The following is a 12780-nucleotide window of genomic DNA, read 5'->3' as shown; positions in this document are numbered from 1 at the left end:
GAGTGCGCCCTCGAGGCTCAGCAGGCTCTGTCGCGGCTGAGCCGCACGTGTCGCCGCTTCCGCAACGTTGCCCAGCCTATTCTCTTTCACTGCTACCACTCGGGGAGACAGCCTGATCTGTCGACAAGTCCCGATTGGTGGGGTGATACTGAGGCTAGGAGGCGTGAGATTGAGACTCTCGAGACCTTTCTGCGCACACTCCTAGAGAGGCCGGACTTGGCCAAGGAAGTCCGAGCCCTCGCCTTCTTTGCGCTTAGAGAAGTACAGGCTCGCGAAGTATCACCCGAGACACAAGCTCTCTTCCGACAAGCAGGCGAACGTGCTGGCTTTCGGGCTCTGCCTTCGTATGACCATGTCGAGCCCAAGTGGTTACAAGAGGCCGCCATCATGGCTGCGCCCTTCCTTGAGCAACTACTCATCTACCGATCATCATCAGAGGGCTTGCAGTACTTGAGAGACTCACCCTTCTACCTGCCCAACCTCAAGTATCTGGTGCTGCCTGGTCAGGGCAAATACCCCGACGAGTGCTGCCACATCCAGCAGATGCAAGACGTCCTGGCCAAGGCACAAAACCTTGAGGTGCTGGCTGCCAGCGATGCTGACTGTGGAACTGATATCCCCCTCCGTGAGCGCTTCCGCACAGAGCCATGGGATACAGCCCTCTCAAGTCTCCGTCGCCTATCATTACACGGCCTAGATCCCGACAACCTGGCCAAGATCCTCCGCCGTAGTCCTGTCCTGGAAGACCTAGAGTACTTTTGCGACATGGACAAGTACACCGTGCTTCAGCACGATCACCTTAGCCCCGTTCGTCAGTCACTACGACGGTTGTGTTACACTAGCACAACATGGGAGCACACAAGCGGCGGCGCCGATGACATGATAGAGCAAATATCAATGTTTCTGCGTTGGGACACGTCTCTTCGCGCCGACTTTAGCTTTGTCGATTTTCCGCGCCTTGAGATTCTCGAGGTTGAGCAGCTCCTCCTCTATGGACCTGTGTTTGATGATGAGGAGCGGTGGCAGCGGTTTGATGGCATGAAGGAGATTGGCCCCGAGATCTTCATGGCCAGTCTGCCCTCGTCATTACGAATCCTCCACATCGGCATGGTGCTCGCCTGGCCAGAGCTCCACCGTGACCTACTGGGCATGACAGAGAAGCTATACCGGTTCCAAAACCTGAGCGTCGTGGCCGTAGACCCCTACGAAGCACCTCCCCCGAACAAGTCCGAGAGCTCGAGGATGCATTCGCGGCGAAGGGCATCTTGTTCCGGATAGGACAGACCACGCAGGTGCCTTTTGGGAGGGGCATGCTAGGCGTGAGGCCGGGGCACCCGGAGCCTCTTGGGGGCCAGGATCTGCGGTTTCCCCTGGATCATAGAAATCCGGGGCATTGGGACTTTTTGGATTGGTAGATGTGGTGATTGTAAGAGTAGTGGTTTCATGGTTTAACGGTACATGTAGTAGGTAGCGAAAACTGCTTTTGAATGGACATTTGTCTATTGCACATTATGTATAAAGAGTCTAGTCATTATGTATGAAGAGTCTAGTCAAGCATAACTCGCGAGCAAGTGATGTAAATGTTGGCGCCGTAGGGCTTTGATGAATATGGATTTTATATACATCATTGTTTATGCTATCTTTCGATATCAGGTTCTTCCCGCTTTCATCCTTGACCCATGCTTGTGATGTTCACTATCACCCAGCACTGTCGGCTGGCATGTCGGCTGGCATTATGAGACCAATCATGAACGAGAACCGAATCCAACTGAAAGGATCAGTCGGAAATGTATTCCCAAGTGATATGTTGAATAAAAACTTATAGGGTGAACGGACCAGATCACGTTTGAGTTGGTGATGACTCTGAAGCACTATGCCGGAAGTGTTGTTAATGTGGCACCCTTTCATGCTCGCCAAGTAGAAAGGGACTATTTAATACAGCTATGGGAGTTAAAAAGTGTAAAAGGCTAAGATTAAGCTGCTTGCTCGTCAGTGAATGTCTGTACTATGGCGTATAACTCCCTTGGCGATCAAAGTCAGTATCGCAGTGTGGGCCACCGGGTGTCTCGCACTTTTATGACGAACTACGAGTGAGTTTTACTCATTGTTACTTCCCAGATGGCTATACTTGATCTTCGGGAAGGGTGATGCCCACAGCGACAGGGTTGTTGGTGGATAACTCGGCAAGCGTTTCGTAGTTGTATGTCACTGCCACAACCTCACAAGGAACAGCTCTACCTCGAAGGAAAACATCAGCCAAACCAACTGCCGCTTCATGATGCCGCAGTTCCTTCTTCTTGAGAAATCCTGCGAGGGTCAGCTGTTCACGGCCCTATTCGCATAGTCTGGCCGAATACGCGGATGGGCGACTAACTAGTCACTGGCTCGCTTGTCGATCTATGCCCACCAAGGTTGTAACTGGGCATTTGTCAACGCAAGTTACCATTCTGTCGGAGAAATGGGTTTATCGGAGAATTATCGAGTCGTATTAAGTTCTTTCGAAGATACTCATATGATCATTCTATGAATATAGAGCATCTTTAGATGAAGTCGTTGGGCGTGAATGGGTTTATATTGCGGATGATGGCTGATGAGACACCCCGACCACAACAGCTCTATTTTGAAACATTCTGAAACATATTCCAAATGCTACTTAACCAAACCGACAACTTCAATCTGTATATACAGCTTGTACAAGTTCCTTCATGATTCTCCGAAACTCCGAAGACCTCAACCGACGGAGAATTGCATCGTCAGTTGAGGGGTAAAAACCGGCTCACATCATCGGCACCAGACTCGAATCCCATGAACCATCGGTCAAAGCAACCACTTCAAGACCCAATCCGAAGCACCCCATGGGATCAATTCCGCGCCGAGCTTCTCCGCCATTGGAGGGGGCGCCGATTCTGGGGTAAACTGGGTCGGGGGGCCCCTCTCCCCGCATCCACTTGTGACAAAGATCGTCGTCTTTCAACACCATCAATGGACATCGTCAACGGCCCAACGCCGGCGTCACTACGTCATTTGCAGGTGATGGGTCCCTTCCACGAGGCCAAACAGGTTGTTCCTATCCACACGATCTCCACTTGTTTGTCCCCGCAAGTTGGGTGAGTTTTCTGGGGTAGTTTGGGAGCGTGACTTTTTGTTTCCCCGCGAGTTCAGGATTTTTAATGATTTCGAGTCGGTCCGAAATCATTGAGATGGACTGATGCGGAATATTGCCGTTGTAGTTAACGGCATTGACGTTGCAAGTGTGCGAGATGGACTATATATCGTCCATGAAGCCATTGAAGTTGTGGTGCAAGCGCAGCAGTGAGCTTCCAATGTGCCCATCATGACAGCCTCGGTTACTTTTATGCAGCTCTTTTTAGCGTCCTTGGCTGTTGGCCAGCAAGTCTTCTTGCCTGCTGAAGGCCCTACGACTCGTCCTCAATGCAAAGCCAGCACCAAGACGAGTGAGCCCAAGTACACATATACTCCTTTCAGTTACACCCAGACAGACACTGTCAGATATGCTTCCTCAGTGCCCTCTCCGACTACGACAACAACATATGCTGCGCCTCCAGAGTCATTGACAACTCTGTTGCCCTCTCTCTCCTTTACAACCTGGGGCAAATGGGATCCCAATGCAACGACCAAAGCGTCGAACACTGATGATCCCTATGGACAAGCAGCATGGACTGCCCTCTGGGAACACGCAAACCCTCCCAACTTTACCGAAACGGCCGTGTACAGCACGACAGTATCTCCTACCCCTATCCCGAGTGATGAGCTCGTGCTGCCGCCGCGAGACTACTTTGGCCCCAGCGACTGCTACAACTTCCCCAAGAACTTCTCCTTTGGGGTCGCCAGCTCGGCTAGCCAGATTGAAGGGGCCACAGCTGAAGAGGGCAAGTCGCCTTCTCTCATGGATATTCTCGTCCGAGACGCCCGGCCCAAGTCTTACGTGACCAACGAGCATTACTATTACTACAAGCAAGACATTGAGAGGGTGGCGGCCATGGGTGCCAAGCACTTCTCATTTAGCATCGCGTGGACTCGAATTCTCCCATTCGCCCTACCGGGAACCCCCATGAACCAGGAGGGCATTGACCATTACAACGACGTGATCAACTTTATCCTCGAGAAGGGCATGGTGCCCGAGGTGACCCTCCTCCACTTTGACACTCCCCTTCAGTTCTTTGGCAGCAACCTCAGCGTGGCCGCCGACCCCCCACTGATTGGGTACGTCAACGGTGGCTACCAGAATGAGACATTTCAGGACGCCTTTGTGCACTATGCCAAGGTGGCCATGACACACTTTGCTGACCGTGTCCCCGTGTGGTTCACCTTTAACGAGCCGCTGCTGTATTCGTACAATGCCAAGTCGGTCTACAACGTGGTCAAGGCCCACGCGAGGGTGTACCACTGGTACAAGGAGGAGTTGAAGGGGCAGGGCAAGATCTCCATCAAGTTCAACAACAACTTTGGTGTTCCACGGGATCCAAAGAGCGAAGTCGACGTGTACGCTGCGGATCACTTCAACTCGATCCAGCTCGGACCTTTCTGCAATCCGATTTTCCTGGGGCAAGACTACCCTGACTCGTTTAAGCAGACGTTTGAAGACTACGTGCCCCTCAGCAAGGAGGATCTCGACTACATGGGCGGCACGGCCGACTTTCTTGGCATCGACCCGTACACTGCCACGGTGATTGCGCCCCCGGTGGAAGACGACAAGGAGAGCATCCTCGAGTGCGCCGGGAATTCCTCGTCGACCTACAGGCCCTACTGCGTGAATCAGACGACGACCAATGTGTTTGGCTGGGACATTGGTTACCGCTCTCAGACTTACGTTTACATTACCCCTACTTACCTCCGCAGCTACCTGAACTATTTACATAATACCTGGAGAACCCCTGTCGCCATCACCGAGTTTGGGTTCCCCGTGTTTGGGGAAGCTGACAAACAGCTCGTGGATCAGCTATTCGACACGCCGCGGAGCATCTACTACCTGAGCTTCATGTCCGAGGTGCTCAAGGCCATCTGGGAGGATGGGGTCGAGGTGGTTGGGGCGTACAGCTGGAGCTTTGCGGATAACTGGGAGTTTGGGGACTATGACGCGCACTTTGGCATTCAGACGGTGAATCGGACGACGCAGGAGAGGAGATATAAGAAGAGCTTCTTTGACCTGGTTGATTTCATGAAGGCGAGAGGTGTAGAGTAGACGGGGGGTGTGGAGGAGTGGCCAACCGGGTGTCGGGTGGGCCTTGCACGGTCACTAATCCATGTTGGGAAACGTCTATCAAGGCGGTTCAAGGGTGTTTCTGACGATAGGGAAGAAAAAATTGCGTGAGAGTTGATAGCAGAAACAAACTTTGAGTAGAAGATATAGTATGAAAAACTCTGAATCAGCCTAATTCATGCGGTGCGGCAATTTCAATGATTCGCTGTCGGACCGGGACCTACTATTCAACTTGTCCGTCCGCCGCGCGTTGGGCGTAACGGGCGAAGCGTGGGTCCCGGGTCTGGAAGCAATCGCAATCTTAATCACAAGCCAAGCCAAGCTTTGCTCCGGAGGCCAGATCCGACCCCGGATCCCGAAAGAAGGAAATCTCGCACCGGGGGGAGGTTCGGGGTCTCCGGGAGGAGGAGTTCTTGCTGTTCTCTCCGCACTTTGAATGCATAGCCATGGGGTTGAATTGGGGTTTTAGCTAATAATAAGGTAACAGTTATGTTTAAACAGAGGCTTGATGCTAGCGCGCAGAAGCCGGTTTTGTCGTTTGGAGGTTAGGGGGAGGGGGAATTTGTTGGTCGGAGTGAACAAGGGAGACGACTACGACGCGTTATGTGGAGATTCTCTCTCTGGATAAGACGTGAATGGATGGTCCTGGTTGGATCCCTTGTCCTTGGAGGCAAGACCAAGAGATCCATGGTGCGGAGAAGAGAAAGATGAATGGACCGTGGCCCGTGCTAGAGATAAAGATCACGAGAACAACATGCAAATTGTTGGCAGGGGATGAAGGAGGAAGCCCAGGGGTGTGCCTCACTGGACGGAGCCCGAGGAGGAATGAGAAGGGCTTCTTGACCAAATCAGAGCTCGTACAAACCCTGACCTCGTCTCCCCCAACAGGCAGGTTGGTAAAGAGGCTGGCATCATTGCATTGCAACGGTCCACTCATCTTCTTACCCCGCAGGACAAGACGGCAGATAGGCATAGGCTGACTGGCAGATAAACAACCCGCCAAGACCGCAGTAAGACCGGGGGTTATCAACGACCGAGCTTCGTCAAGAAGTGAATGGGAACAGGAGGATGGATATAGCGCACCATGGGACCAACAGAGAGGCAGAGATTCCATATGGACCTGCCCGAAACGGAGAAGGGGGCGCGATAGCGGTGGGTACTGCAGTTACTGTGCTGCCGTGGTAATATCTCTCTCGTAGTGGAGGTCAGGGTAGCAGGGGGGATCACTCACAGTCAAGGAAAAGCTTATCTCCAAGGTTACACTTGAACAGAGCAACGAACCAAAGAAGCCGTTCTAGAACTGCGCTAAGCACCAAGGAGGGATCGTCTTCTTTTCCCAAGAAGCCTTGGCGATCACTTGCCGAAAGCTGCCTTGGCTTCGGGCGAGCACTTGAGACACAAGTAGGCTACTGAGTTTTTTACTCTAATCTGCCCTGCGCCCGAGTTTGCTGTGGAAGGAAGATGCTCGTGTGCTGAGACGGGTAGAATGGCTTATTATGCATTGTGGACGTTGCACATGCACACACGGCACGGGCTGAGTAGAGACATGCATGTAACAACGCTGCTGCCTCTCTCGCGAGGCACACACACATCGCCACAGAGTTGCACATTGACCAGGGATCTGCCCATTCTGCTCTGCTGATCAGTTACAATCCAGGAAAGGTTCTCACCCTTGACCCCGTCCCAGTTTACGTTATGGATCGTTGTCCGCCTAGGGTTCCATCAAGAGAGAGTGCACACTCCCCTCAATGACGAGCGAGGAGCCTTGGCGGAGAGGACGACTCGAGGACATGTGCATGTTGGTTGGTCGTGAGCAGGACCAGGCATGGGTGAATCCTCTCTTTCACACGCCCCTCGGTTACTGACAGTTTTTTCTGAAGGAGAAGCCGACGCTGAGGGTAGGCAGTCTGGGGTATTAGGTAATTCTCTGCGACAAAACAAACAAGAGAGAGATCCTACGAGTCAAGGTAGGGAAGGGATCTTCGTTCTCTATTTAGACGACAGGTCCCCTCCTCTTGTCCTCGTTTCTTCTCCTCCCTTCGTTGTGTCACGTCAAGGGTCCTCTCATCTTGGATCGCCATTCACCCTCAAACGTCGTTGTTTTCTGCCCATCTGGCCAAGCCCTTGGCTGTTTCTCGTTCCTGTCAATAAAGACTCTTGGCCTCTTGGCCTCCCCAACCTTGGCAAGCTTGGCTACTTCTTTCTCCAACTTGGGAGTAACAGAATAAAACCATGGCTTCCAACGACGTCGAAAAGACGGACATGGGCTATGATGTCAGCATGCCCACCGAAAAGGTCGAGCGCGGCGACCAGGACCTGCACATCCGCGGTCTCGAGACGAGCGCCGAGACGTCGCTGCAGCGTGGTCTCAAGGCACGACACATTACCATGATTGCCATTGGCGGTGCTATTGGTACAGGTCTGATTATCGGTACCGGCAAGGCTCTTGCTCAGGCTGGTCCCGGTTCTGTGTTCATCTGCTACACCATCATTGGTTTCGTCGTCTTCCTCGTCATGGCTGCTCTTGGTGAGATGGCTGCTTGGTTGCCCATGTCTGCTGGTTTCACTGGTTATGCTTCTCGGTTCTGTGATCCTTCGCTTGGTTTTGCGCTCGGCTGGACGTGAGTATTCGAAGCAATTGACTATCGATATCTGCTGACAGGTTCTAGATACTGGTTCAAATACATCATCGTCACGCCCAACCAATTGACGGCTGCTGCTCTCGTCATTCAATACTGGGTCCCTCGTGAGACGGTCAATCCGGGTGTCTTTATCGCCATCTTCCTGGTCGCCATCTGCATCATCAACTACTTTGGTATTCGATTCTTTGGTGAGCTTGAGTTCTGGCTCTCGTCGTTCAAGGTCATCACCATCATCGGCATCATCCTCTTCTCCCTTATCGTTGCCCTCGGCGGCGCCCCTGATGGTGACCGAAGAGGTTTCCGATACTGGAACGACCCTGGGTAAGTTGACTCTACTCACTTCATTAGACAAAACTAACCCGTCTCAGTGCTTTCAAGCCTTATATCATGGACGGTGACGCTGGCAAGTTCCTCGGCTTCTGGTCCTGCATGGTCAACGCCACCTTTGCCTACCTGGGCACCGAGCTCGTCGGTGTCACTGTCGCCGAGGCCCAGAACCCCCGCAAGACCATCCCCCGCGCCATCAAGCTCACCTTTTACCGAATCCTCTTCTTCTACTGCCTCTCGGTTCTCCTCGTCGGCATGATCGTCCCCTACAACTCCCCCGAGCTCAAGTTCGCCAACGAGTCCAAGAAGAACAACGCCTCGGCCTCGCCCTTTGTCGTCGCCGCCATGATCGCCGGCGTCAGCAGCCTGTCCCACGTCATCAACGCCTGTATCTGCGTCTTTGTGTTCTCCGCCTCCAACTCGGATCTGTACATTGCCAGCCGTACCCTCTACGGTCTCGCCTCTGACGGCTCTGCCCCCGCCATCTTCAAGAAGACTGACAAGCACGGCGTGCCCATCTACGCCCTCGCCATGTCGGCTTGCTTTGCCCTGCTTGCCTTCATGAACGTCTCGGACGACTCCACCAAGGTCTTTGGCTACTTTGTCAACCTCACCACCATCTTTGGTCTCATGTCCTGGATCTCCATCCTGACCACCCACATCTTCTGGTGCCGAGCCCGCAAGGCCCAGGGTCTCGCCAACGAGGCCCTCCCCTATGTGGCTCCCTTCGGCGCCAAGGGCTCGTACGCCGCCCTGTTCATGTGCATCATCGTGGCCCTGACCAAGAACTACGACGTCTTTGTCGGCGGCAACTTTGGCAAGGAAAAGTACAAGACATTCATCACGGGCTACCTGGGCATCCCCGTGTACCTGATCCTCATCTTTGGCCACAAGATCGTCACCAAGTCGCGCGGCATCAAGCCCCACGAGGTCGACTTTTACACCGGCAAGGACATTATCGACCGTGAGGAGGAGGAGTTCCTGGCCCGCAAGGCGGCTCTCCGCGAGGCCGAGGGAGTTAAGCGCGGCAACTGGTTCTACAAGACTTTTGTCTCTTGGCTGTTCTAGACGTCTTTATGTGTATATAAATATGTGGTCTATGTGTGGTAGAAGGTGGATGTGTTACGTATATGAGAGAAGCCTGTGTATACAGGCGATGAGCATATGTTCATGTAGCGAATCACAACTTGCCGTTTCTCATCCAAACGGCTTCTTAGCGTTGAAGCTTTTGTGTCCGTAACTTGCCCGAGATTGCCTATTTCGGCACACCCCAAGTCGGCAACATAGGCCCCACAAGTGGGCCGAGACCACCCGGAGCACCGACTCCGTCGTGGCATGTTGCGGGTATGCGGCTACTTGACTTGTCACTAACAGATGGTGTGCACTCCTTATCGTCGAGGGTATTGATATTTATTACACTGTATTACGATACAAGTGAGGTCATCCCGTTGACGAAACATCCCCTTGCTACCCTTCGACATCATCTCAACACCCGGCAAGGGACATGTGCTAATTCTCGGTGATGGTGATGGTTCTGGTGAACTTTCCGTCGACGCCTTGAACGGAGCTACGCGCGTCGTTGGCCTGCGATCCACCGAGAGTGTTAATGATGGCACCGGCGAATTCCTGCGAATGTTAGTCGATACCTAGCTCGGCAGCATTGGAGACTTACTTCAAATGCACGTTTGGTGAGGGCAATGGCGATGCGGAAGGGAGTGCCGACAAAAGGGATTTCGCCAAAGATGTTGGCTTTGTCGAGGAAGGCGTCGAGCAAGTCGCTGAAAGTGTCGGACAGCTTCGACCATGTGAGCTTTAATTCCCGATTCATATTTGACATTGACTTACCTTCTTGACAGAAGCAACGATTTGGTCGCCTTCCTTGCCGTCAAAGGTGCCCTTGGCAGCACCAGAGAGCGACCTGCCAACGTCAGTTGTGAGACGGGTAACATCCCTCAGACCAGTAATAATGTCCTGCTCCTGTTAGAAAGACGTGCCATGCATGTTGGGGTCGAGACTTACAAAGAAGGAGCCAGAGCCAAGGATGAGCTTGGGGGCATCGGCGATGGACAGCTGACCGGCGGGCTTGATCAGGGCCTCGGTGCTCTTGGTGATGTCTTCGATGCTGCGGATGAGCTGGCCGGGAGAGATGAAGGCGTTGGCCACCGAGGCGGCGCCGAGGAGGACGAAGTTGAGGGAGAAGCGCATCTTGAAGGATCGTTGGGGTTGAAGGTGGGTGTTGAGAGATTGACTGTGGTGAAGGAGTGTATGGTTGGTGAGTTGTACGGTATCGTGAGATATTGTTGTTATTATACTGATTGTTGGCTTCTATAAAACATACTAGTTGTATTTAATCCATAGTAATTAGACAACTGGAAGGGACTCGGGATGTTGTGATAGTTGGAATGCCGTCCCTCTGCTCGGACCGACTATATGGATCACAAGTACTCGAGTCCATTCCTTCAGGTTAGTTCCCGCATCTACATCTCGGCGTCTTTATTTGACGGGACAGAATTCAAACAATGCTAATATATAATTACTCTCCTCGTCGGAAGTATAGTGCTCTCACAGATGCCAAGACAGGGACCTCCTCCCGTGTAAGTGCGATGGCCAACGCTCATGATTCTCTCAATCTAAAACACGACAGACAGCCCATTGATACGTCTTTAAAATCTGTTGGTTCACCCTGTTGGTCCTCACGATGCACGACCTTCCCGATAGATCGGGTCCTCAACCCTATTTCTCAGCAACCACACATTCACCGCAGGGTCATCCCATGTAGCACAGAACTGCATCGCCAACGTACCACCACACCAAGAAGCAGGTCTCAGATTGCCGAAATCTTATATCGTCGACATGCTAACTACATACAAGTCAACGGGCAGGGACTGACTCGGCAGAACCCAGGGTCTACGACATCCCCGGCCAGGTCGAGGAACGCATCACATTCTACACATGGGAAGTGGACAAATTCATCTCTTATTACTCCTACAGACAAAAAGGAAAAATAAAAAAAAGCCGTTTCTCATGACCAAACTCCATCAAGGTAAGATAACCTCCAATACATAAGGAAAAGCGATGGTGTTACAGTCCCTCCCTAGTCCATGTCACTATTTTGTTAGTCAAACAACACTCAGGGAGTAAAAGGTAAAACTTACAGCAATGCGAGCGTCAAGTCACCGTGGATACGCGCCTTGAGCTCAATCTCAATCTCTAGGTTAAGATCCAAACGAAGCTTGAGAGGATCCTTGCCACCGCCACCTCCTTGTTCCTGCTGCTGCATCTGCTGTTGCTGTTGCTGTTGCTGCTGCTGCTGCTGCATTTGTTGTTGCTGTTGACGTTGCTGCATGGCTCGTTGGTTGCTTCGTGACATTTGCTTTTCGTCTTCCGAGTCGGATTCTTCTTCGTTGAGCCAGGCTGGGCGGCGGCGTTTTACTTCTTCGCTCTTGGTGTTGGCCTTTCTGCCGCCTTTTTTCTTTGGCTCTGGCTGCTGAGGGGGGTAGCTGGTTCATCCTCCTCAGATTCAGACTCTGATTCGGACTCGGACTCTTCATCATCTTCCTCCTCCTCATCGTCGTCGGAGGAAAGATCTTCGTCGTCGTCTTCCTCTTCTTCCGATTCGGACTCGCTCTCTTCCTCGGGTGGTGGTGCTGGCTTCTTCTTGCGCTTCTCTGGCTTGGGCTTCTCGACCTTGGACTCTTCAGCCTTGGACTCTTCGGCCTTGGGCTCCTCAGTCTTGGCCTCTTCAGCCTTGGGCTCCTCGGGCTTCGACTGCTCGGGCTGTGACTGCTCGGGCTTGGTCTCGGGGGTCTGGGGCTTTGCTGTCTCTTCGGTTGAAGCCTCGGGCTTGGACTCTTCTGGCTTGGACTCTCCAGGCTTAGAGTCCCCGGGCTTAGAGTCCTCCGTCTTGGGAGTATCTGGCTTGTTTTCGGGCTTGGAATCCTCAGCCTTGTTGTCAGTCTCAGGCTGACCAGTGGGCTTGTTGGAATCCTGGTTGAATGGGTTGTTGTCGGTGTTGGGCTTGTCGTCGTTCTGTCCCGACTGCTCTCCTTGAGGACGAGGAGGTCCAGGAGGAGGGGACTGAGAAGAACCTCGCTGCTGCGAGTCCTATATAAAAGGTCAACTACTATCTACAAAAAGAACATTCCATTCATCGAATGTCTCACTTACCTGAGGGCCTGGTGCAGACATGTTGGTGGATATTTACAAAGTACTTTTTTTTTTCGCTGACGAACAAAATAGTTTCGAGAACAAAAAGAGGCGCAATTGTCAAGAGAGAAATTTCTATACTAATGTTTCCCGCGCATGGCTTTTGAGACTGTAAACCCTGGTCAGGAAAACAGGTTCATGAAAATGCGACTGACGCAATGGGCGTCATCAAGATGCTATCTCTGACCGTTTGAGAACCGGTTTCTCCATAGTCAGGTACAAGAGCGGTATTCTGGGGCACACCATCTACATCGATGAGGATCGAGTCAATATGACGTACGGAATATGTTTGATGAGCGGGCGGATGACGTCCCCCGGGCTGGCGTGATGGGCAGCAGGGGTCCTTTGCAGGGGTGGTGATGTGTGGCTGGTGATCATGACTGG

General features: G+C 52.5%; 4 protein-coding genes across 4 annotated transcripts; 2 read left to right on the top strand and 2 right to left on the bottom strand.

The window, feature by feature from the left end:
- Positions 1–3334: 3334 nt before the first annotated feature.
- Positions 3335–5203, top strand: MRS44_000118 (uncharacterized protein; the record flags this gene model as incomplete). Its single annotated transcript, XM_046276931.2, has 1 exon — positions 3335–5203. One exon carries the CDS (start codon positions 3335–3337, stop codon positions 5201–5203), a length of 1869 nt encoding a protein of 622 aa, XP_046129762.2.
- Positions 5204–7453: 2250 nt separating this feature from the next.
- Positions 7454–9258, top strand: MRS44_000117 (uncharacterized protein; the record flags this gene model as incomplete). The annotated part of the gene is made up of 3 exons (XM_046276932.2): positions 7454–7842; positions 7891–8184; positions 8232–9258. 3 exons carry the CDS (start codon positions 7454–7456, stop codon positions 9256–9258), a joined length of 1710 nt encoding a protein of 569 aa, XP_046129764.1.
- A 441-nt stretch (positions 9259–9699) lies between these two features.
- On the bottom strand, positions 9700–10395 carry MRS44_000116 (uncharacterized protein; the record flags this gene model as incomplete). Its single annotated transcript, XM_065623579.1, has 4 exons — positions 9700–9816; positions 9863–9985; positions 10036–10161; positions 10210–10395. The coding sequence occupies 4 exons, from the start codon at positions 10393–10395 to the stop codon at positions 9700–9702; spliced, it is 552 nt and encodes a 183-aa protein (XP_065479651.1).
- An 889-nt stretch (positions 10396–11284) lies between these two features.
- MRS44_000115 (uncharacterized protein) lies at positions 11285–12378 on the bottom strand (the record flags this gene model as incomplete). Its single annotated transcript, XM_065623575.1, has 4 exons — positions 11285–11297; positions 11346–11690; positions 11729–12294; positions 12358–12378. 4 exons carry the CDS (start codon positions 12376–12378, stop codon positions 11285–11287), a joined length of 945 nt encoding a protein of 314 aa, XP_065479650.1.
- Between the last annotated feature and the right edge of the window lie 402 nt (positions 12379–12780).

This window comes from Fusarium solani (genome assembly GCF_023522795.1).
Source record: "Fusarium solani strain SB1 chromosome Unknown bctg00000000, whole genome shotgun sequence".
In the NCBI taxonomy this organism is placed as follows: Eukaryota; Fungi; Ascomycota; class Sordariomycetes; order Hypocreales; family Nectriaceae; genus Fusarium; species Fusarium solani.
This window is presented reverse-complemented; position numbering and strand designations above follow the sequence as displayed.